Source organism: Rhipicephalus microplus, chromosome 6 (assembly GCF_043290135.1).
Source record: "Rhipicephalus microplus isolate Deutch F79 chromosome 6, USDA_Rmic, whole genome shotgun sequence".
In the NCBI taxonomy this organism is placed as follows: Eukaryota; Metazoa; Arthropoda; class Arachnida; order Ixodida; family Ixodidae; genus Rhipicephalus; species Rhipicephalus microplus.
Window position 1 is genome coordinate 130,802,712 of NC_134705.1, and position 23,887 is coordinate 130,826,598.

Genomic DNA, 23,887 nt, shown 5'->3' on the forward strand with positions numbered 1-23,887 from the left:
CTTCAAAAATCATGTAAAATGTTTCCATGGAGAACCGAAGAAATCTTCCCTCAACCAAGTATTCCTATAAAAAAACATGTAACAAGTTTTTTCGTAGCTTTGTGTAGCAAACAGGTCGATGACACTCCCTTTTCATGAATTTTATTTCATTTTGAGTGTTTTCGTTAAAATGATATCTTTTTAGATGTGTTTTGCCAAGTTTATTACCACGTGGAAACGAATTTTTGGACAACAGATGAAACGAAGCCGAATAGGTCAGATCATCGATCTTGCGTAGTGGTATCCGGCATTCATCCCCCCGCAGCTAATACATCTTGACCCACGAGCACCACCACTATTATTAGCCACGTCTTTCCTGCAACCAGATGCACTGAAGCTTTGGCGGTGAGTATTCGTGTAAAGCGTGTTTGGCACAGATGTAGGAACGAGTAAATTGGAGGTCCCTATTCATCGCAATCGTAGCTGCCTTATCCTGCAAAAAATAAAATGAATGACAACACACCCTACAAGCCGCGTCATTATTGTATGCCTGCTTGATTGAACCACTCACGACACAGCCGCTGGCTGATTTTTTCTGGTATTTGAAGTGAAAGTCACGCAAACGTTACCCACAACGTTCCCATAAAGGCATAATCCACGTAATAAACGGTCACCGCGCATTCAATCGCCCGTAATCAGTGATCATTAGAGAGATGGCTGGTATGCTGTGTGTTGAGAATGGTGGAGAAGGGAGGCTGCAGTTTCTGGCAACGAAACTCGGCGCTGTTCCACAGTAGCACGGACGCTTTGTCGTCGTCTCCGCGGGCTGTGTGTCCTCAAGGTAAACATGTTTCCAAAGCGCTGCGAATGGGACGCGTGCTTGTACAGTAAGCGACGACGGCTATACCACCCGTCACATCCCCACTCTTTTCGACGACTCTCCCCTCTCAGAGCATTGGCTCACGGCATAACACATTCGTTTTCCCTTTCCCTTTTAGCCACGCTCCGAGGGTGCGTGGTTGTGCGTGCGTTCTTGGGAAGAACGCCATTCACCCCGAAAGAACTGCGAGGGCGTGATGCCGGGTATATATGTTTGTATTTCGTGAGTTGTGTATGTGTGTGTGTGTGTGTGTGTGTGTGTGTGTGTCGTATGTGTGTGTGTATTTGTGTCGTATGTGTGTGTGTGTCGTATGTGAATGTGTGTGTGTTTTCGCATATCCCGCATCCGGCGAGCGTCTGCGGGCATGGCGTCTCGCCAATCGAATAAATGGCAACTGCCGGCCACATCGCCAGTCGAGCGATTTCTCCTCGGCACACGCGAAGATCAAGATGAACCGCACGCTCACGATTTTGGGCTTCGGCTTGGCCTGCGTTGTCGGAGGTGAGTGGCGATAACATGGAGGGGACTTTGGGGTGGGGCGGTGTGGAGCAGTGGAGCTTCTGTGGTCTACGGAACAAGAAGAAGAATTTTAGAAGGATTCTATTGTTACTCAACCCGTTTGCGACATTGCCGAATGCTTTTGTTTGGACACGTTATTTGACGCTAACATCATGGTCAGTTTGCGGGATCAGATTAGTCGCCAACGAGAAGTGCGCTGCATCACTGGAGAGGTTGCGCCTGTGTTCTCGGAGACAGACAGTTTAATTCTGGTTTCTTGAGATACTGAGAATTAGGTGCACATACATTCAAATAGGAGAACACTATAGCCTATTAAGGACGGCCCTGAAATCGCGTTTCTCTACCGTTGTTCAATATCACAACTACGAGGGTGAGATAGCTTAGCATCCCCTCCTCTGTGCATCAAGAATATGCGGTAAAGTTGGTTTCTCCGGGTTAATAAGGCCCTCCCCGAAAACGATGCAGCAAAAGGGTTTTAAATTGCTCGCTTTCCGTATCGAATAAGAGATTCCAATGAATATGTTGACCGGTAAACTACATTATGTAGTTGTCAGCGTTTCCGCGGTTTGGTAGGACCATTTAAAATTATTATGATCGGTCACTTCGCGGTACTGCTGAAGCGGTTCTGGTACCCAGCTGCCGACCCGAAAGACAGGGGATCGAATCGCTGCCGCGGTTATCCTATGTCGAAGGAGGCGAAATGCAGTCTTGTAAGTTGCGTGGTCTGATGTCCACGTTTAGGAACACGCGATGGTCATACTTTCCGCAGTCCTCCACTACGATGTCATTTCGAAATCATACGATGGTTTTGCGACTTCAAATGCCGAGAATCAATATTAAATTTAAGAACTGTCACTGCGAGGAGTTCCCAGCGCTGGCCCCTGTACGAGCTTTTGAGGAACGCACCGCAGGCACTACGATCAGTTTAGTGCTGAATTGTGATCTCTACGCTGCCACACACTCGTTTCAGCGTGGCAACCAGCTTGTAACCTAGTGCCCGATGAACTTCGTCAAAATTATCATTGGTGCTGGAAAGAGCACTTGGGCGAGATTCTCAACATAGCGGTTCTTAAACGCAGCGCTCCTGAGGGAGACCGCCCCGCCGTAGTGGTCTAGTGGCTAAGGTACTCGGCTGCTGACCCACAGGTCGCGCGATTGAATCCCGGCTGCGGCGGCTTTTGATGGAGGCGAAAATGCTGTAGGCCCGTGTGTTCAGATTTGGGCGCACGTTAAAGAACCCCAGGTGGTATTGCCATTTCCGGAGCCCTCCCTTACGGCTTCTCTCATACTCATACGGTGGTTTTGGGACGTTGAACTCCATATATCAATCAATGACTCAATCGATCCTGAGGAGGTCTTCCTACTTCAGCGAACTACTTCAACTGCGTCTTGAGACTTTTTAGGGCTGACTCCGCATACCTGTCCGGATACCAGCTCGCATGCGCTTTCGCCGCTTCGAAGGTAACGTGAGCCTGCGTAAGAAACTCTTATGTAGCAACAAAGCGTATGTTAAAGGCCAGGTCGGTATTGAAAGAAACATTATGTACGTTGAAGTTGCTTGTAAGAAAAAAGAACTTAAGACAATTTTGATGGTGCAGCAGCAAAGCAAGCTAAGCGATAACATGAAGCACTCACGAACTCAGTTCCTTCTGAAATCAGCTCTGAAGTTTTAAAACTAACCTGATTTCAGGCAACGGGATGCGAGATTTTTTTATACGATGCGATAGTTGCGTTTCTAGCATGCGATAAATAAACCTTATAATTATTTTTTACAGCGAAAGCTGCTATGAGATCACTTTTCGGGACACGCGCAGTTCTTGCCCGCCGCCGCCGCCAGTGTCCGTAACCACATTGCACCAATGACACAGTGGGGCTTCAACCCGGGTCCGCTGCGTGCCAGCCCAGTATTCTACCACTGAGTTAGGCTGGTGCTTATAACTTGTTGTCCAACTTGCCTTAGGCAGGCTTGATGTCGGTAAAGCAATCGCGTTAATACGACTTATAAAATGTTCTAAAGAGCGAAAGAACAATCAGTCGTCGCACAATGCGAATAGCGTAAAGAGTGGGCCCTGTAATGCTCCAAACCATCACAAAAGCTTGTTCTTATTCTCCTATTAACTGTGGTGCATACCCACTTCAGCCATAATTCATCATCATCGTCAGCCACTGCATGGACAATTGGCACAAAATTTTTGCTAGATTTTAGCGGATACCACGCTTCTCAGAAGAATAACAAAAAATAGCATAGCGAAATGCTGGTCTGATACACAGAACTTTATTATTAATGCCCTAGTGGGTACCAAGAAAGTATGCTTGCAGTAGTTACCCAATTAGCATTTTGAAAAGGCTCTGCAAGGCCTCTCTTCTAGCTTTCGCTAGACCGTGGTGCACCTACCACACAGGCAGGGCGTTTTTTTTTTTGTGCCATGACCTACTGGTATTCACAATACGTTCAGATGTCAACTGTCCTCATCAATGCTTTGTGGCACATGGCCAGCCCCTATATCTCATAAGCCATATTTTCGACTGCCAAATGATTCTCAGATACACGCATTAACTCTTCCCGCACGAACCTTTCATCGAGATTATGCAGGGGATGGAAAAAAAAAAGCCCAATGTCATGCATAGTTTTAGGGAAGCTGTAGTTTCAAATTTCGAGCATCTTGCAGTAATTCTGGTACTAATTATGAAATGGAAGCGCACAACGTAGAAGCAGACGGAAAGACAGGGACAAGCGCTAACTACCAACTGAAAGTTTATTCGGAAAAAATATGAAATATATACTAAAAGATGATACAGTGTCAAGGCACATACGATAACACCAAAGCACAGACCAAAAATGGCAACACCGATAGAATATCTTAGTGCGTCAGCCCTACCTTACCATCGCTTACTGTGCTTTACATTGATTAGTTAACTTCTACGGCATCTGCTAATGTTTAAAAACGCTAGCTCCTTATCGGACAAAGCGATTGATGGTTTGCTGACGCAAGCCCCGTGTTCCGCTATGTGTGCTGCTTCAATTATAAGCCTTGTGCGCTCATCTTTGTGCTTTTGGAGAACTACTGTCTTATCAAATTGTACTTCACAGCCACATCTAGTGACATGCTGGGCAAGAAAACCATCATTGCCGCTACGAACATTGCACGCATGCTCACGCAACCTGTCGTTGAGGCATCTTCCAGTCTGCCCAATGTAACAGGCACCGCACGAAAGTATGATCATGTAAACTACGTCACTAATGCAGTTGACAAAACGGTTCCTGTGCTTTGTTTTACACCGCTGTTCCCTGTGTCTAGCGCCACATGTCAGTCTAGCCAGCTGAGAAAGCTTGTGTGGTGCAGAGGAAACTACACGCACTCCCATGCGCTGCCCCACCTTTTTCAGGCGGTGGGTAACCTGATGCATGTAAGGGACAACAGCTACTCTTTCTCTTTCTTTTTCGTGGGTCCTGTTGTCACGTCCTACTGCACCATGTCCCTGGCCATCTTTAGCTCTCCGTTTTCTACGGATACTTTCGGCCACGGACACCAAGACCGCCTCAGGATACCCAGCTGACTTAAGCCTAGCCACCTGATTGTGGAAGCTGGCCTCCATTGAATGCATACAGGACCGGTCAAGTGCATTAGTGAAACACGTACTCACTATGCCTCTTCTTACAAGTTTGCTATGAGCCGACGTGTACGGCAGAAGCGGTTTTCCCGCGCGTGGCTGGAATTCCCAGCAGGTATGTTCAGCCCTAAACGTGAGCCTGAGATCAAGAAACCTGATTGACGAGTTTTCCGGCATTTCATGGGTCAATACAAGTGGACCAAGGTATTTCTTAAAGAGAGACAACACATTATTGGCATGAGACACAAAACCTCGAGGATCACACTTCACTATGACTAAAAAATCATCAACAAATCGAAACACTTTCTTCGCTGCAGTGCTCACTAATTCTTGATTAACGGCCCTGTCCATTTTCGCCAACAACAAATCACTCAAAATTGGGGCCAGACACGACCCAATCGACACGCCTTGTTTCTGAAGATACACGTTGTCATTCCACTCTACATATGTGGAGTTGAGATACATGCCCAATAGGTCTAAAAAACCACGCGCACTCATTCCTGTGCTGTTCTGAAATGACACTCCACCGAATTGGTCAATGCATTCTTCAATACAAGTGAGCAACGCATCATTGACCAATTCGGTGGAGTGTCATTTCAGAACAGCACAGGAATGAGTGCGCGTGGTTTTTTAGACCTATTGGGCATGTATCTCAACTCCACATATGTAGAGTGGAATGACAACGTGTATCTTCAGAAACAAGGCGTGTCGATTGGGTCGTGTCTGGCCCCAATTTTGAGTGATTTGTTGTTGGCGAAAATGGACAGGGCCGTTAATCAAGAATTAGTGAGCACTGCAGCGAAGAAAGTGTTTCGATTTGTTGATGATTTTTTAGTCATAGTGAAGTGTGATCCTCGAGGTTTTGTGTCTCATGCCAATAATGTGTTGTCTCTCTTTAAGAAATACCTTGGTCCACTTGTATTGACCCATGAAATGCCGGAAAACTCGTCAATCAGGTTTCTTGATCTCAGGCTCACGTTTAGGGCTGAACATACCTGCTGGGAATTCCAGCCACGCGCGGGAAAACCGCTTCTGCCGTACACGTCGGCTCATAGCAAACTTGTAAGAAGAGGCATAGTGAGTACGTGTTTCACTAATGCACTTGACCGGTCCTGTATGCATTCAATGGAGGCCAGCTTCCACAATCAGGTGGCTAGGCTTAAGTCAGCTGGGTATCCTGAGGCGGTCTTGGTGTCCGTGGCCGAAAGTATCCGTAGAAAACGGAGAGCTAAAGATGGCCAGGGACATGGTGCAGTAGGACGTGACAACAGGACCCACGAAAAAGAAAGAGAAAGAGTAGCTGTTGTCCCTTACATGCATCAGGTTACCCACCGCCTGAAAAAGGTGGGGCAGCGCATGGGAGTGCGTGTAGTTTCCTCTGCACCACACAAGCTTTCTCAGCTGGCTAGACTGACATGTGGCGCTAGACACAGGGAACAGCGGTGTAAAACAAAGCACAGGAACCGTTTTGTCAACTGCATTAGTGACGTAGTTTACATGATCATACTTTCGTGCGGTGCCTGTTACATTGGGCAGACTGGAAGATGCCTCAACGACAGGTTGCGTGAGCATGCGTGCAATGTTCGTAGCGGCAATGATGGTTTTCTTGCCCAGCATGTCACTAGATGTGGCTGTGAAGTACAATTTGATAAGACAGTAGTTCTCCAAAAGCACAAAGATGAGCGCACAAGGCTTATAATTGAAGCAGCACACATAGCGGAACACGGGGCTTGCGTCAGCAAACCATCAATCGCTTTGTCCGATAAGGAGCTAGCGTTTTTAAACATTAGCAGATGCCGTAGAAGTTAACTAATCAATGTAAAGCACAGTAAGCGATGGTAAGGTAGGGCTGACGCACTAAGATATTCTATCGGTGTTGCCATTTTTGGTCTGTGCTTTGGTGTTATCGTATGTGCCTTGACACTGTATCATCTTTTAGTATATATTTCATATTTTTTCCGAATAAACTTTCAGTTGGTAGTTAGCGCTTGTCCCTGTCTTTCCGTCTGCTTCTACGTTGTGCGCTTCCATTTCATAATTAGTCATGTATCACCAACTCGCCCAATCAACCATTCTGGTACTAAGCCTCACAAGTATCCACTAGTTGGACTCACACTCAAGAACACAATCGCTGCAAACTTCACATAATATTCGAGCAAAAAAGCGTTTTTAGTCGGAAGTAAATTTATTGCGTAATTCTAACAAATACTGCCATCCTGAATTACTTTTTTTTTTCTGCAACAGGCACGTTTATTAAACCCAATATGGTCCACTTTATGTGGAGCCTTTTACTATGGGCTTTTCATAGCTTTGAGTTGCTTTACCTGCATACGACGCAGTGTCTAGTAGAGTTTTTCGTATTTTCTTAAGTTTGCTAACCATACTAACCTCGTGTGTATTGTGTACATCGTGCGAAATGTTGCAAAAGGGGTCGATATTATTGAAGAAGAGTACTCAATTCAGCATGTCTGTTAGTCATGCTGTTCTATATCATTCAATCAATCAATCAATGAATGAATCAATCAATCAATCAATCAACTAACTAAATATATAATCAAAAATCAAACAATAAAATAATTAATCAATTCATATTTCAGGAAAATAGTATTTCCCGAATGATTCTTTTCTGGAACTACTGCTTTTAACGTTCATTCGGTGCATTCGCTCTGCATAGCTTCATCATTAACAGGCGACCTTCAGGGAAATCACGCATTATATTGACGTGCCAGCGTAGTTCCGTGTTGTCCAACACGAAAAGATTAATCATGCCTTTCAAATAATCATGCCCTCTTGTTTGATTACTCAGTGCTCATAATGGAGCCTGCTACTTGGGCGAACCTCTGGGGAAAACAAGGACACGAAAATACACGCACAGTGAGAGAGGGTGACTACAAGTGTCCCGCTATCGCCTTCGCATCACGAGAGGCAACAAACTGTATATCTAAATCACTCACATCCTGTGTTCGCGCCGGTGATGCTGCATCTTGCACGTCACGAGCTAAACAATAAACAAGGATGCACGTCTCTCGAGACGAGTGGTGCTTAAGTGGCTTGGTGTTGATCCGATTCAGTCCCCTGGAGCTTGCAAAATGTTCCCGCACATATGCTGCTTCGACGGCTGCTAAATTTAGCACACGTAACCGTTTCGTTGTGGCCCAGAAATAAGCCAACATGCTGGTGCGCTACTTTCCTGACCGTAGCGAGGGTTCAGATTCGGATGCCTCACGGGCTTTCAGTGAGCTTGTTCAACTATTCGGAAATATCACAGCGATTTATCTCGGCCAGCAATCGTGATGAAGTGTGATCATGATGGGACCGCGACAGGCGATCCATTGCGCGGTAGGAAACCACTCGTTGCTTTCGACATCTGGCTTTCCAACGGGCAACGCGCAGTACGTTTAAAACACACACACACATGAACAGTCAGGTTTAACAAACGAAGTTTTATATGCATACATGCATTCACAAGCACGCACGCTGACCTGGCTTTTTTATTTTGCTGCCTTTTGTCGAGTCACAAACAGTCACAACATTACGTGAGCAAGTGAGAGTACCAGTGCCCGGCCCCATAGCTTATTGTTCTAGCTCAGCCCCGCGTAATTTAATGTTCGCTCATCTCCGTATTCAACACCAACTTATACACACAAAAACCATTTTGCTGATAAAATTATTCTGATAACCCCAATATAATGCGCTGGAGCAGCCCTTTCGTAACCTCAACTTTAAAAACAACAAAAAAAGTAGCTTCAGGACTTTTTTGCCCTTCATATATGACTGTGCACATATATACATGTAGCAAATAAAATACCTCGCACAATATACACGTCGAAAAAGATTCAACGGGCAGCCCCATTCCCCTCTTTTTTTTTTAGTGCGTCCACTTATGTGTTCTGTACACAGAAAACGTTGGACCGAACTGCACAATTTTGGAGATCTTGCATTTAGACAAATGCATTTTCGCTAAAAGACAAGGCGTGAAACAAAAGCGTAGAAAACTCGCTTGTTTTTTTTTCTGCTCAGTCATTCATCCGCTAATAGAAATGAGTAGGCTGATTACGAATTCAATATTTTGAAAAGGTGTTTAGCATGGTGATATGGACGTACCATTACGTAGCCTTTGCTTAGAGGAAACTTTGTTTAAAGCAAACACCAAGCATTCAACGGCGAAGCTGTGGGTTAAAAAAAACGTTTCTAAGGATTTAGAGTACTTGGAACTCTACCATGCGGGAGCACAAAGTCGTCCCAGAATGTAGATTAAGTCTGTTAAGAAAAGTGTTTGAAGATTTGGAGTACCTCGTATTCAGCAGTGACCCTTCCCTATCGGTTAACAAAGAGGACACGGGCGATCATTAAATACATGTCTGGTCCATGAGTGCGAGTAAATTATAATGAAAAACTAATGCTAGCATACGAACGGTCTGTGTGCTTGCACTAGTATCTCTTGAGGTTTTGTCAGCCCACATAGCTGGTTATGATACCCAGAAAAGCATGAATAACCAGGCATAGCAATCTTAAGGCATTCTTGATATCCTTTACGCTATAACGTCAAGTGCACGTCATTTAAGTGTAGAAAAAGAGAAAGCAAAAGTCACAAAGAATACATGTCGATTGATCCTGGCTTGCGGTAAAGAACCTGGTCAGACGTTTCAGCTCCGAATGTTTCACCTCCGCAGGCTAGCGTTGGCAGGGAGTTCACAGGCGGCGATTTTTTACCCCTATGCAGCGTCCTGCCCGCAAAGCACGACGACTATGTGATGGAGGTGAAAACAAGCGAAGTCTAACTTAATTTTTGTCACACTGACTTTTAGGGGCGAAGCTCCTTAGGGTGTGGGTCTGTCCTTCCTCCGGTGTCGTTGTACGTAGCCACCAGTGGTACATACCTGCTTTAGAGTGGGTATGTGCCACAGGGAATGCGAAATGGGAGATGGTGGTACTTGAAGTGTTCACTAGATGGACGACCGGATGGATGGACAGACAAACTAGCAGGTAGACGGACGGATGGACGGACACGCAGAGCGGGTATGTGTCACAGGAGATGAGAGATGGGAGTGTTCACTTGAAGGACACATGGACAGATGGACGGACAGACAGGCTAGAAGACGGACGGACAGGTAGACGGACGCGCGGACGTACGGACAGACGGATGGGCGCATGGATGGACGTTCATATGGTCGCGCGGATGGACGGAAGCAAGAACGAGTTGACGGACGGAAACATGGGTGGGCTGACGGACACATCGCCCCACTCTTCATCAGTCACTCCGTGAATATGCTGTGATTTTTTTTTCACTTAATATCGCACGGACAGTGATTTCATGGCATATTGAGCAAGGAAAAACAAAAACCGTGACCTCGGTGATGTTTTCCGCCTCTCACGAGACCGCAGCACGCAACCACTCTCACGCTACTTAGTCTTCCGAATGAAAAGAAACACTTACACAACGTCGAGAGAATACCTTTATCAAATAGCCTAGGGGTGTTTTTGAGATCGCGCTATCGCAGAAGAAAAACTTGGCCTTCTAATGTAAACGTTTCATTTAGAGATAGCGAAGAAACCGTCTAAAACGAAGGAAATGTCTTCTAAGTAACATGTTAAACTTAGGGGCGCTTTGAAATGTAGCCCAACAAGCATATGCATCAGCGACATCGTTTTAAGATTTTCCCCAGTTTTATTGAACAATACATAACTCAAATGCCGAATACGACTTAGTTTCACACCCTCAAAGTTTGTAGGAGACTTTCAGTATGACTTGGCAATACAAATACGCACTAGCTATGAAAGAAAAAAGATTTTGAAACTTCCTTACGGAATCCTCTTTCACAAGGTGACTGTGAACAAACTTTTCTCCTATTGTGTAAGGCCCTTATTTCGCATAGAAGCTGCCATGATCAGCCTGTACAAAACTTTAGGTAAACCCTAAATGCATTTTTTAATGCTTTTTCATATTCATACCTCAAGGACCTCAAGCGATATGCAGAATGGATGTCGCATTATCTGACTATCATCTTTCAAAAAACATATACAATGCACTCACTGCCACAAGATTGGCGCACCGCATTCGTCATTCCTGTATTTAAAGGAGGCAACCGAAAACAGGCTACAAATTACCGTCCAGTGTCACTTACTTCAGTTACCTGCAAACTGTTCGAACATATAATAGCAAAACATATACTCAGGTTCCTAGATCAGAACACTTTGCTGTATCCTTATCAACATGGCTTCAGGACCGGGTTATCAACCGTGACACAGTTAATAGAAACAATCCATGATTTTGCGGCTGCTGTAGATATAAGACAACAGGTTGATGTGGTTTGCGTGGATTTTGCGAAGGCGTTCGATAAAGTACCCCATGTCCAATTAATCTTCAAATTACGTAATGCAGGAATAAATGAGCTCGTAATAAAATGGATTGAAGCATATTTAACAAACCGTACGCAGGTAGTAAAACTGGATGGCCATGTATCAGATCCTTTAGCTGTACTTTCAGGGGTGCCCCAAGGCTCAGTATTGGGACCACTATTGTTTCTCCTCTATATCAATGACATCAGTAGTGTGGCGGCAGAAGAGGGTGTCCAAGTTAAACTTTTTGCAGACGACTGCCTAATCTACGCCACAATTACCAAGTTAGATGACCAATTGAAAGTTCAGAATTGTTTGAAAAAGTTAGATAATTGGTGTAGGAAATGGAAAATGTCAATAAATTATTCTAAATCTACATATACACACATCAGTAAAAGGAAAACTATCCATTCCTTTCCGTACAGCATTGGTGGACACTTGTTAGTGCATGCGCAACAGTTCAAGTATCTCGGGGTAACAATTACGCGAAAATTGTCATGGACTGAACATATAGATAACGTTTGCACGATAGCCTATCAAAAGTTGTACATATTGAGGAAAAAACTGGAACATGCATCGCGTGACGTAAAACATATTGCATACACCACCTTCATTAGGACGATACTAGAATACTCAGCCGTTGTTTGGAGTCCCCATCAAGCGACCCTTAAGAAGAAGCTGGAAAGAATACAAAGACTGGCGGCGCGTTTTATTTGTTCAACATACCGAAGAAAGGAATTGGTCACGCTGATGTTACAGAGATGCAACTTAGATACTCTTGAACTGCGGAGAAAAAAATATAGGCTGAAGGTATTCTTCCAAATAATTCACGATCAACTTAAGATTGATAAGTTCAAATATTTACACCCCCCAGGCAAAATAAATCCCCGAACTAACCACGATTGCGTCATAAAACCATACCAAACAAATACTGACATGTTTCGATATTCTTTCTTCCCGGATGTCGTAGAAATGTGGAACAAACTACCAAACGCAATTGTTGTTTTAAACAATGTCACCGACTTCGAAAATGCTGTAGAGGCACACTTACGAGATTGTTGAGTTTGATGTAAGCGACCTCATGTCCATTATTTTGGAATATGTCAGTGAATTTTGAAATGTTATTTTGAATTCTGAATTGTTATTAATGAAATACCTGTTTTCATTGTGCAGTGCCGAGTGTTACGCAACTTTATGTACCTTGTACATTTTTTATGTATGTAATTGTATTGTCCTCTCTGTTATGACCCTCTTGGAGGGTTGACAGTATTATTAAATAAATAAAAAAATACCAGGCGTGCTTCCTTACAACTTTGCATTGCCTCTACATGGCTTTTACAAAATCATTCGTTTCATTAAGCTTAGGTTTAGAGCATATATCTTCCCGAAGGCTTCCTGTTTTCCAGAGGCGAGGTGCTTTATGCCCGATGCACAATCGGTCGCACATCTTTGCTGAACTTATTTCTCGTAAGCGCTCTTTAAGGCTGTCCGACCCGCCTTGCCAATACTATACATGGCATCAGTCTTGTGTAACGAGCAGTTGCTTTCGCGAGTTGTTTTCGTCAACACTAGCCCATCTGATTTAAATACGCCCTTTGTTTGGCTGGCGCATAGGCTTGGTTTAGGTTTTCACGAGCATATATAAGGTCAAGTATAGTAGGCCATGTCCAGCTGGGCTACGCTAACTCAGCCACGGCTTTTAGTTCTATAGTCGTCTGAAACCGACACGCTTTTGTTTTACCGCAGTAACGATTCAAACAGTTCTTGCACACATGAAGGTGGGAGCAAGGTTTCCTTCTGAGCGGGGCTTCAAGTTCTTTTGTTTCTAAAAATATTGTGTTTCGAATTCTACGTTTCTAATAAGGGGTACGCAAAGAAGTAACCCTTTAAGGGTCCGCACAGTTGACCCGTGCCACTTCTTCGATGCTGATAGCCACGTGCTGCGGTTTTGGCAGCCCGCAGGCACATTACCCACGTGCCCGTCTTTATTTACGTTTTCGCTGCCTCGCGCTGCTGCGAAAATTGCCGTTTTTCCTGTGGCAATGCGCCAAATCGGTCGAGCACCGTCGAAGCCCCAAACACAACACTTCGAGCGTGCCATCAGCTCTTCGGGATAGTCCGTTGCTTTCATACCCACCAACCACGTTTGCACGGGAACCAACAGCACCTCCTAGACGGTGTTCGTTTTCCGCATCTGAGCTCACAACAGATGAGGAATGTAGCTAATGTGAAGGCCCCTTGGGAAAAAATAGAAAACAAAAGAAAGAATAGAACATTAAAGAACGATCATCCGGAATGAAGCTTACGTGGCTAAGGCGATCATCAAAGATGATACATAGTACTATGGTAAAATTTTTTTTGCGCCCACTTTGGCATCGACTCGGCCTCAAACAAGCGTTAGAGTCCAGAGAAGACTGCATGCCCAATGGATTATACCGATTAGATACACGTGCCAATATGGCTGTATGATTCTGAGGCACAAGGGAGAAGATAGCCGATAATTTTTGACCACCTGGCTTCTTTTGAAGTGTTCCTAAACATGAGCGCACGAGTGTTTCTATTTGAGACCACCGTTGGACATCAACCAATTCTTATACTTTCCCGGAACATGGCTAATATCCAGTTCACCATACCTTGCTGGTTTTAATATTCCTATTGACCCATCTATCTTAGCATGTTATTGTGCATAGTGGCTGTTTCGGTACTCTCGCCCCATAACGTGAAAAAATGTGCCTGTTTATAGACATACAATTCTAACAAACATATTTAAAGCTAAAAAGGAACAAAATCAGTTTAAACTGGCTAATAGACTGAATGGATTGTTTCGAAATGTATTGAAGACCGATATTCGTTTCTTCGTTATGACAGTCATTACTTAGCGAAGGAAAAGAAAGAAAAGTGAAAGGAACTTAAAGAAAGATTTGAGATCTGTGCTCCCCGGTATCATTGTGTATTAAGCGTTACTCCAGTTCTGGGCACACTTTTGAGCAGTATACCAAGAAAAAAGCTAAATTTATTGTTTTATTCGTGGAATTGCTGTGGTATTTTCGTTAGTTCAACGTGATGAATGGCCAAATTTGCGAACGGCAGTCACCGAATCACAGGACAGAAAATGGTAGTATTACCTGAAGAAAATGCGAGTTTGCGTATGGTAACCAACTCTATAAACCAATGATGGATCAGGAGATGGTTGCTCGGTTTACGTGTGTTTTTACCCGAGGGCATGCAACATATATTTGCGACACTTTATAAAAGAAATCAAAATGAAAGTAAAGTGGAAACACGTTCTCCAAGCCGCCTTTGGGCTGCCCTTTTACAATTATCGGCAAAATAAAGTATCGATGCCTGGAGCTTCCATCAACAAGTCATTAAAACAGGACCTTGAAAATCTGTTGTCAGAAAAGTTTCCGACATTAGAAGCCGGGCTCTGTTTTGATGACTCCTTCTTGTCTCCAGTTTTCATTTTGTCGAGAAGAGTGCAGCTGCAATGAGGAAGGCACGCACATGGTCACATTACTGATATTCATCCATTATCAAAACGCCTGATGACGTAAGCCGTTCCGCAAAGGCAAACTAAATATTGTTCGACCCGATGTATATAAAAAAGAAGACGCTCCCGAGAGAAGGTATGCAGTTTACAAGTCTAGGTTAAAACGAAACGGTAGGCCGGACGACCTCTTGGGCTTCCGAGCCAAGAATGACTCCGATGATATCGCACCCGCTAGGCTCACATTGACCTGGAAGGGGCCCCTGTTCTTGCATTCAAGTCGAGGCTCCTGAATTTCCATCGCCTCAACAACCAACGTAATTGTCCCTACTTATTGACGTTTGCATCTCGTGTGTTGAGCCGAGTGCCCATTCAGCTATCGGTGCGCGAAAGGTGAAAGAGAGAGAGAGAGAGAGAGAGAGAGAAAGCGAGAGCGCTCATCGTTCAAACAGAAAATAAAACATGCTACATGAGAGGATGGGCCCAGCTCCGGCAGCTGTCGCCACAAACATTATTGTCATTTTTCCGGACGGGTAGTTCGGAAGGTCGCATTCCTTTGTTTTGTCTACGTGGCTGAAATAAAAACAAAGCTGGGAAATCACACCTCTAATTATTTATACTGCTGTTGTCAACTTTGAGCGCTAAATAACCACCCTGATTTCCACACAAAAGGCAGGCTAGAGAACAAAGACATGGAAACAAAATAGGAAACTGCGCCGTCAAGGTCGAAAGAGTGGTGTTTTCCGTTTCCACGAGCAAAGCAAAATATTGACAGCGCCTTGTTTAGAAAGGGGTTTTCACTTTTATAGTCAATACAATGCGGGCATGTGGTCATTATATGGCAGATAGTGGTGCTCAATTATGATTTTTAACAAGCAGCATAATCACTTGGCGGGGGGGGGGGATCATACTAGAGAAAGATTGTTGGTAAAGGTGCAAGCTTTGCCAGAACTTGATTTCATAAATTGAACTATTGTAATCAGCGCGGGTAAGGGGGGGGGGGGGCTCACTGGCGAAAGTGGAATGGTTAGTATATGAGTGCACAGACTATACATAATTAAGCCTATAATATTTTTCGTCATTCTTCTTTCAGGCGTGTACAGTGCCGCACTGTACAAGGATCTTGCCGGATGCACGACTCCAGAAGCAGAGAAATGCGGATACGACTTCGTACCCTACTTCCTCACGTCAAAGCTAGCTGACGATGCCAAGACCCTGGCAACACAGTGCACGTAAGTATTCTGATCCGAAAAAAAAAAAAATCTCTCGGTGCTTGCCTGAAGGTCTGTAAGTGCCAATTCAGGCTTCTGCGTTGATATCTGGCAGCTGTGAATGGTTCGTATCGAAGCTTGCGCTTGGAGCGCTCGCAAGAGAACGTAGGACAAGAATGAACAGCACGTGGGCAGTCCCGGGCACTGCTAGGGTATGTTTCATTGTGAACACTGCAGGTACAGCCTTCGAAATGAAGTCACATGACCCAAGCAGAAACGGCATGTGTAACGTCACAGTTAGAGCTGCACGTCACTGTCGACTCTAGTTTTGGCAGCAGTGATGCTCGAAATACAGGGAGCACCACGAAGGGACACGGTGGAATGAGTGTAATGCGCTATCTATCTATCTATCTATCTATCTATCTATCTATCTATCTATCTATCTATCTATCTATCTATCTATCTATCTATCTATCTATCTATCTATCTATCTATCTATCTATCTATCTATCTATCTATCTATCTATCTTTACATCTATCTATCTATCTATCTTTACATCTATCTATCTATCTATCTTTACATCTATCTATCTATCTATCTATCTATCTATCTATCTATCTATCTATCTATCTATCTATCTATCTATCTATCTATCTATCTATCTATCTATCTATCTATCTGTCTATCTGTCTGTCTGTCTGTCTGTCTGTCTGTCTGTCTGTCTGTCTGTCTGTCTGTCTGTCTGTCTATCTATCCATCTATCCATCTATCCATCTATCCATCTATCCATCTATCCATCTATCTATCTATCTATCTATCTATCTATCTATCTATCTATCTATCTATCTATCTATCTATCTATCTATCTATCTATCTATCTATCTATCTATCTATCTATCTATCTATCTATCTATCTATCTATCTATCTATAATACCCTCAGAGTCTACAAATATTAGAGGGGAGTTGTAATTAACTCGAGCAGAACTGACTGTGTAATGATAGCTACGATGGAACCGGATGCACGCAGGGTGGGACATCGGAATTCACTCGTGCTACCGAGTGCGTTTTTGAACTGCCTACATAGACCCCGAACTTTGTGAATTATGCTTTCGTACTTGATCTAGGTAAGCACGGTGTTTACACAGTGTTTTCTGTCATCTTTTCAGGTTGTTCAGGAGACAACTTAAATGCGGTGAAGACTTTGCCGTCAAGTGCTTGGATGGCCTGCCCAAGGGCGTCATCCTCCTTATGCTCAGGGCAGCCGTCGATGAGTACGGCATGTTCTGCAACACCACGAACCCGAAGCACAAAGGTCATTATACACATTAGCATGCCATGTACGCGGTTTACGACATCTAGCTGCTCCTAGCTGCTCCTCATCTAGCTGCTCCTCATGCCGTGGCGAAGACAGTAGTGGCGAAGTTTTGATTGTGGGTGAGACTGCTGTAAGGGAGCCATAACGTTAATATATTCTTATCGAAAGCATTCTATTTGGTGCCTGGATCCCTACATTATGTATGTGCCAGCTTGATTGATTGATTGATTGATTTGTGGGGTTTAACGTCCCAAAACCACTATTTGATTATGAGAGACGCCGTAGTGGAGGGTTCCGGAAATTTTGACCACCTGGGGTTCTTTAACGTGCACCCAAATCTAAGTACATGGGCCTACAACATTTCCGCCTCCATCGGAAATGCAGCCACCACAGCCTATGTGCCAGCTTGTATTGTTGGAAATCGTAGTTTCTTCTGCCCTTTTTAGAAATGTCATGTAAATTAGCTTAACATTGTCGTACCAATAGTCTGTGAATTATTTGTTCAATGCTTTATATGGCAGTAGCCTATTGGATAAGCTAGAATACTCCCATTACACAAGTAATAGATGGACAGGAAACTCACAACGCATGTGTGAACGTGACTGGTACACAACCTATCACTTGCGAAGGCACAGGTTAACGGCAAAAAACAGTTACAACGAAAAAGTTTTGTTAATTGCGGCCAAGGAATCAAGAGACTTGAAATTAGCGGACTCGGGAAAAGAATTACGCCTACTGCAATGTAGATTATTTCTGCAGGTAATGCATACTGAGATGGAACGCCACGATGATGAAATGTTAAGCCTGACTGCATTATTTTAATCCCAAGAAGGCTATTGATTGTTCATTTTTGATAAATTTACTGTTATTACAGCGATGACACAGAATTAGCCCAAAAACGTACTGTGCATATTGCCTAATATTGTTTCAACGGGATCCGTATTGCTCCAAAAAATCATCAAGTAATGTGTACCATGGAAAGCTTGAAAACAAAAAAGGGAATGAAGACGCTCATTCAAAACCAAAGTGTCATTGTGTGCAGTGGAAAAGCTGTGATGGCTGACCGTGAAAGCGTTTACATTTATTAAAATCATCATGAAATGAGTGACTTTAAATTATAGTCGCCGGAGGGTTGCCATCTTTTAACGACAGAATGGCGGAGTGGTTTGTTTAAGAATGATAATGAATTGGCAGCTAAGATTCCAATTTCTTTTTGCTTAGTTAAAGGCTACTATCTTACGATAGTAGCCTTTAACTCATTTGGTTTAGTGCAGTCATATCAATGAAAAAAAAGTAGGAGACACCCTATTTCATGCCTTCAAGCGATATAGAATGTTCAGTGAATTGTAGCAAGGTAATAGGTAGCAGCACCAGACAAAAATAAAGTACAGGGAGTGGTTTTGTGTTCGTAGAAACTCAGCGGACTAACCAACTAAGCTCGTGTACAGTTTAAGAAGACCAGGCCCTCGTTTTGCCTGCTTTTCGTCATATTCGCTTTCTGCTTTGCTTGCACCGCAGAATACCTGGACAGCATAAAGTGCATCAACAAGGCTGGTCCTGGAGTCCAGACGTGCATGGCCGACATGTTTGTTGCCATGCACCGTGCTTCCAAGGCCCCCGACCGTCAGCAGATTCCATATTCCTGTTGGTGAGCGGCAAGACACCTGTTTAGATTACCTTAGTAAGGGAAAATAGAAATAAGGATAGCGCATGTTCAAACCACAGCCTGTACGGAAGAGTGGCAGCGATAGGGCTAGCTGGTAGGTCATGACTACTGGTTTAGCATGAACTCAGGACAGGGAGAAAACACACTAGTCTTCGTCTGCCGTTTGTCCTTCCCCTGAACCTGCGATACAGTAGTTGAGCAGGTGGGCGCTCCTTGGTTCTCCTACATTATGTCCTTGTCGCGAGTTCGCGTTGGACCTCATTCATACCTAACTCCTGCGCCGATAGACGGAATTCCATATGACAGGTTAGCACTGGTGTTTTACCTCCGTATCTACGAATGCTCCTCAACTCGTATCTTGTCCTTCACTTGAACGATCTGAGCAGAGCGCTGCCGCTTGTCTAAAAAATGATGCTGCGTTTCTCGAGAATGGCTGCAAATTATCCCTGATATTGGGCGACTTACTCTGCCTAGAGACGGCGCTGCAATCAATTTTCTCAAGTCAAGGTGAAGGGTTGAGCGAAGGGACGTTCTGGAATACGGGGGTTAGACTGCACGCAATCATGAAGTAATTTGGATCTATGATCTTCTCGTCACAAGTCACCTCACAACATCGTTCATTCTGTGTAGTACAAGGTGGTTTATTTGCGTGTCTATATTCACTATAAGAATGAGTACAGTGAATTGATTTTTTTTTTGCTAAATCCCGCGAGGTAGTGCAAGGCTTGAGAAAGGGTAGCTGACAACCTCACGTTTCTTGAGCACGATTGCACATAGACGTTTCTAAAAAAAGTTTTTCGGCGATGCGACCCGGGATATATTTCTTTTGCGCAATGGTCGCTCCATCAATCGAGCAGATCAGGCAGCTAGCTATTGCAAACTTTCTTTTCGAGAAATCCGCGTAGCCTTTTTTTTTGTGGCTTGGTGCTACAAACGCGTGGTTGCCAGTTTCCATTACCACTAGGAATTAGCAGATACGTTACCATAAATTAAGCATTGCTTCCGCATCAAAATCTATTGCCTTGAGGCGGATCTAAACGCCAGATTGAATAGCCAGAGGGCGTGGCATGTTGACATATTTTTGTTTAAAAGCCAGATCGAATAGCCAGACAATGTGCCGTGTTCACATATTTTAATTTAAAAGCCTGAATAAATAGCAAGAGGGTGTGTCGCGTTGACACATTTTTGTTCAAAGACCAGATCGAATAGCCACAGGGCATGCCTTAAAATATTTTCATTGTTTGTGAGAAGTGTGGAGAAATGTTTGGAAAGCACCGCATTAACAGGCGTTGCAGCGCGTGTACTTCTCTTACAATTTTTATAGCAGCACGTGCGTACCCTCGTGGGAAAGTACATTATATGTAGCAAGATTGCTGCAGTGGATAACTGCATACGGGAAAAATACTTTACAAGTTTGGTAGAAACGACTGGCGTAGACATGTTTTTTTTATAATCATAAAATGTATTTCAACCATACTTCATGAAAATACGAATACCTTACGCTCACGGCCTTGGAAACGAGGCACTCGCAGAGTCCCCGAAGCATCGATATGTTCAGTGCTTTGTTATTGTAAGCAAGGCGTTTGCCTGTTTTATCATCATTATTATTATTTTGTCTCAACGCACCGTGCCTTTTGTCATTCTTCGAATCTTCCTTTCGCAGCTATTACCACGACTTCGTGGAATGTGCTGAGAGCGCTCTGACCAGAGGCTGCACACTGCCTGCCGCCAAGAAGTTTTTCAACGACATCATCGACCACGTTTTCGGTGAGGTGCTCAGCCTGGCCTGCAACAAGTACAAGAAGGGCACGGGCGCCTGCGAGGCCCTGCCCGTCTTGCCCACCAAAGATGACGCGAAGGCACGCGACAAGGGATTCATCGAGCCTCTGGCCGTCATCGCAAGCAAGCTCGGCTAGACATCGTCGCTCTTTAGTGTATCTATACGCATAGACCTAGCAGTTGTAGACATTACACAGAGTTAGTTGCGCGTACGCAGCAGCCGTGCGGACGTGGCCTGTCAATGAAAATGGCTAGCAGGCTGCGTCCGTATGACTGATGCGGACGCGCAACTAAATCTGTCTACTATCATATGCCACCTCGGATAAGGGCGTGTCATGCTGGCATGCACTGCAAGAGCTGCGACAACGTTTGTAATGTTCCTGAACGGGCGCTTCGGCGCTGTGGATGCTGGATAGTCTCAGCTAGCCGATTATTCCTTGTCGAGTATAATCAGACTACCACTTAGTCGCAGTAGAAAATTCCTGCGTTTTTGGTAACGATGGGACGTCCCTTGTACACAAGCGCACAGGATATGAATGTTGAAGGATATGTTCGGTGCTGAAGGGCCTAATTTTTTAACACAGGAAATCACGAATAAAGGGAAATAGGAGCTGGCAAGAAATTCAGGTCAACCACAGTCAAAAATGCAAATGTTCTTGCGTACCACCATGACAACCATTACTGTTGGTGATTTGCGAATGCATTTTAGGCAGACTAGTTTGCGCGTGCAGACCTACCCCTGAAAGGTTGTGCCATCGTGCCTTTAACGATGCGGAGCAACAACAAAGCGGGCACGAAGACCCATCCAAGAGCGAGCTCCGTAATGTGTGTTGCAGCTTTAAATACGAGAAGCGCCACCTCTCAGACGCGTTGTGACCTGTGGCGTTGCGCCGCTATCTCCAAGATGGCGCGCCCGACGTGCGCGGTCGAGGTGATCAGAAAAACATCTCAGAGGTGGCGCTGGCAAGCAAGGACTCTCCGTGAACGGGACCTTGACGCTCGAAAGTTTACAGGTAGCGCTTTCCTCCTAGAGATGCGTTTTTCGTAAAAGGTCTGCTTTGTTTTTATCGCGGTGATCATAACTCATCCGGAGTGTGAGCGCGTGTATGCTGCGTAGGATTTCGCACGTTAGAATTCCGTCGCTTGGTGGCATTATAATGATGATTGATTTTTCATTTAAAGAAGACAGACCCTGCTACGTATTATCAAAACGTTCGTTAGAAATCAGTCTCGTAATCAAAAGCCGTATATTTTCTTTGTCTAAAAAAAAGAAAGCGTACACATTCGACTATTAGTTCATCTAAAGATGAGCAACAAGTCTTTGTTCTTTAACGCATACAGGAATACACAACCCCTTCAAAAATCGTGCATTGTAGAATAAATTGTTTACATGGTAAGTTAACAAGACAGTATTGAAGCGTATACCTAACAAGTAACCACAGATATGTTTCCTAGTTGTTATCAATTCCACTAAATTACCGATGATTACACCGGGATCATGAACATTTAAAACTGGGCAAAGTGCTTGGTTTGTCTCAGCCGTATAACTATGCATGCTTTGTGTGATGTGTGTAGATAAATGCGATCATCGACATGTTCATTTTCGAAACCGATACGTGTCTGTTTTACTATCATGCATGAAATAAAATGCCATATCATCAACACACCTACAGCATGCATGACTTCTTTGGTGGCAATGGAGGATTGAGACGGTTGGTGGACGTACGCTACGTCGCCGAGTCTTTCAACGCTGCCTGCTTCGGAGTGCTGTTTCGCAGGTTCAAATCCACGGTCACGCGCTTCAGAATATATATTACCACTCACCCAGTACTCTAGTGCGCTGCTTCTATTCACTTCAGAAATATAGTGTTTTCCTCGGTAGTCATACAGTTTCCTAAACATGCATTTGAGGGAACTCTGGCGCTAGTGTCTACGGCAGCTGCAACGCACGGCGCTTCAGCGAGCATGGGAATGATGGGTAGTACAAGGATTCTCTAATATTCGTACTTCTGGCTCCGTGTGTGTTCGCGTGGCTTGGGACTGTTGTCTCACAAAACAGAAATCAGCAAATGTTCAGTGGTTGCGCTTCACCACCTTATTCTTTGGGACTTACCTTTCCAAATTGAGTCACGAAGTTCAAGAGGGTTCGTTCATTCCTTTAAAACACGACCAAAACACAACAATAAACGAAGCCACAAGTGCGATTCGCCGTCCATAAGTACGAAGACTATGCAAATCCGTATACTACCCCTCAATCCCATGGTCGCTGAACGATCGCAGCGTCAGAGTCCCCTCTAGTTAGTTATAGGAAACTCTATGGCGGCAGTGTCCCATTTACGGTGCTCGGATGCAGACCCGAAGGTCACGGGTTCGACCCCTGCCGCGGCAGTCGCATTTCTCTATTGAGGCTGAATAGTGGAGGCCCGTGTACTGTGCGATGTCAGTAGACGGTAAAGGACACCAGATAGTCGAAATTTCCGGAGCCCTTCACTATGGCGTGCCAGATCAACTTATAGCTACACGGTTTTGGAAGGGTAAACCCCAAATGTCATTGCTACTACTTAGAAGGGAGATGGCGGGAGGAACGGATTTAGTTCCCCTTTTGCAGCTCCCTGTAGACTTAACGGTACGCTATCCGGCAGAAATGGAGAAGTGGAACTAGTGAGAGTTATTCATAAACGAAAATTTAGGGAAAATTCGTTAACACCGGATGTTCCTGGAGACAACGTTTCGACAAATCGATTCAGCTTATTCAAGGCCACAACTGAAAAACGAAATTGGTGGATTCCACGCATTGCGGGAATCGATGCCTACGAAGCATTCAACGAGTAGCCGCCTGTATGGCATTTCCTGCGTCGAGGGCTAACGTCACGCGGTGTGTGGATGCCTTTGTTTAAACTGAGTAATTTTGTGCGTGATGTTCACTTGCCCGCACGTCGATTACACGGGTGTGCGAAGGGCAGCTCATGGTCTCATGCAACATTGTCACTCAAGTCTCAGCGAAGACGTCGCTTATTTCGCAATGATTTGCGCGCTGTGGTGCGATGATATGAACTATTTAAGCAGTCATCCTCGGCACGTAAGAATAATGTTTGACT

General features: G+C 44.4%; 1 protein-coding gene across 1 annotated transcript; it reads left to right on the forward strand.

Annotated features, from left to right (window-relative positions):
- The first annotated feature begins 1,206 nt into the window (after positions 1 to 1,206).
- On the forward strand, positions 1,207 to 21,587 carry LOC119167368 (uncharacterized). Its single transcript, XM_037418841.2, has 5 exons — positions 1,207 to 1,360; positions 15,910 to 16,048; positions 17,196 to 17,341; positions 18,863 to 18,992; positions 20,674 to 21,587. The coding sequence occupies exons 1-5, from the start codon at positions 1,309 to 1,311 to the stop codon at positions 20,924 to 20,926; spliced, it is 720 nt and encodes a 239-aa protein (XP_037274738.1). The 5' UTR covers positions 1,207 to 1,308; the 3' UTR covers positions 20,927 to 21,587.
- The last annotated feature ends 2,300 nt before the right edge of the window (positions 21,588 to 23,887 follow it).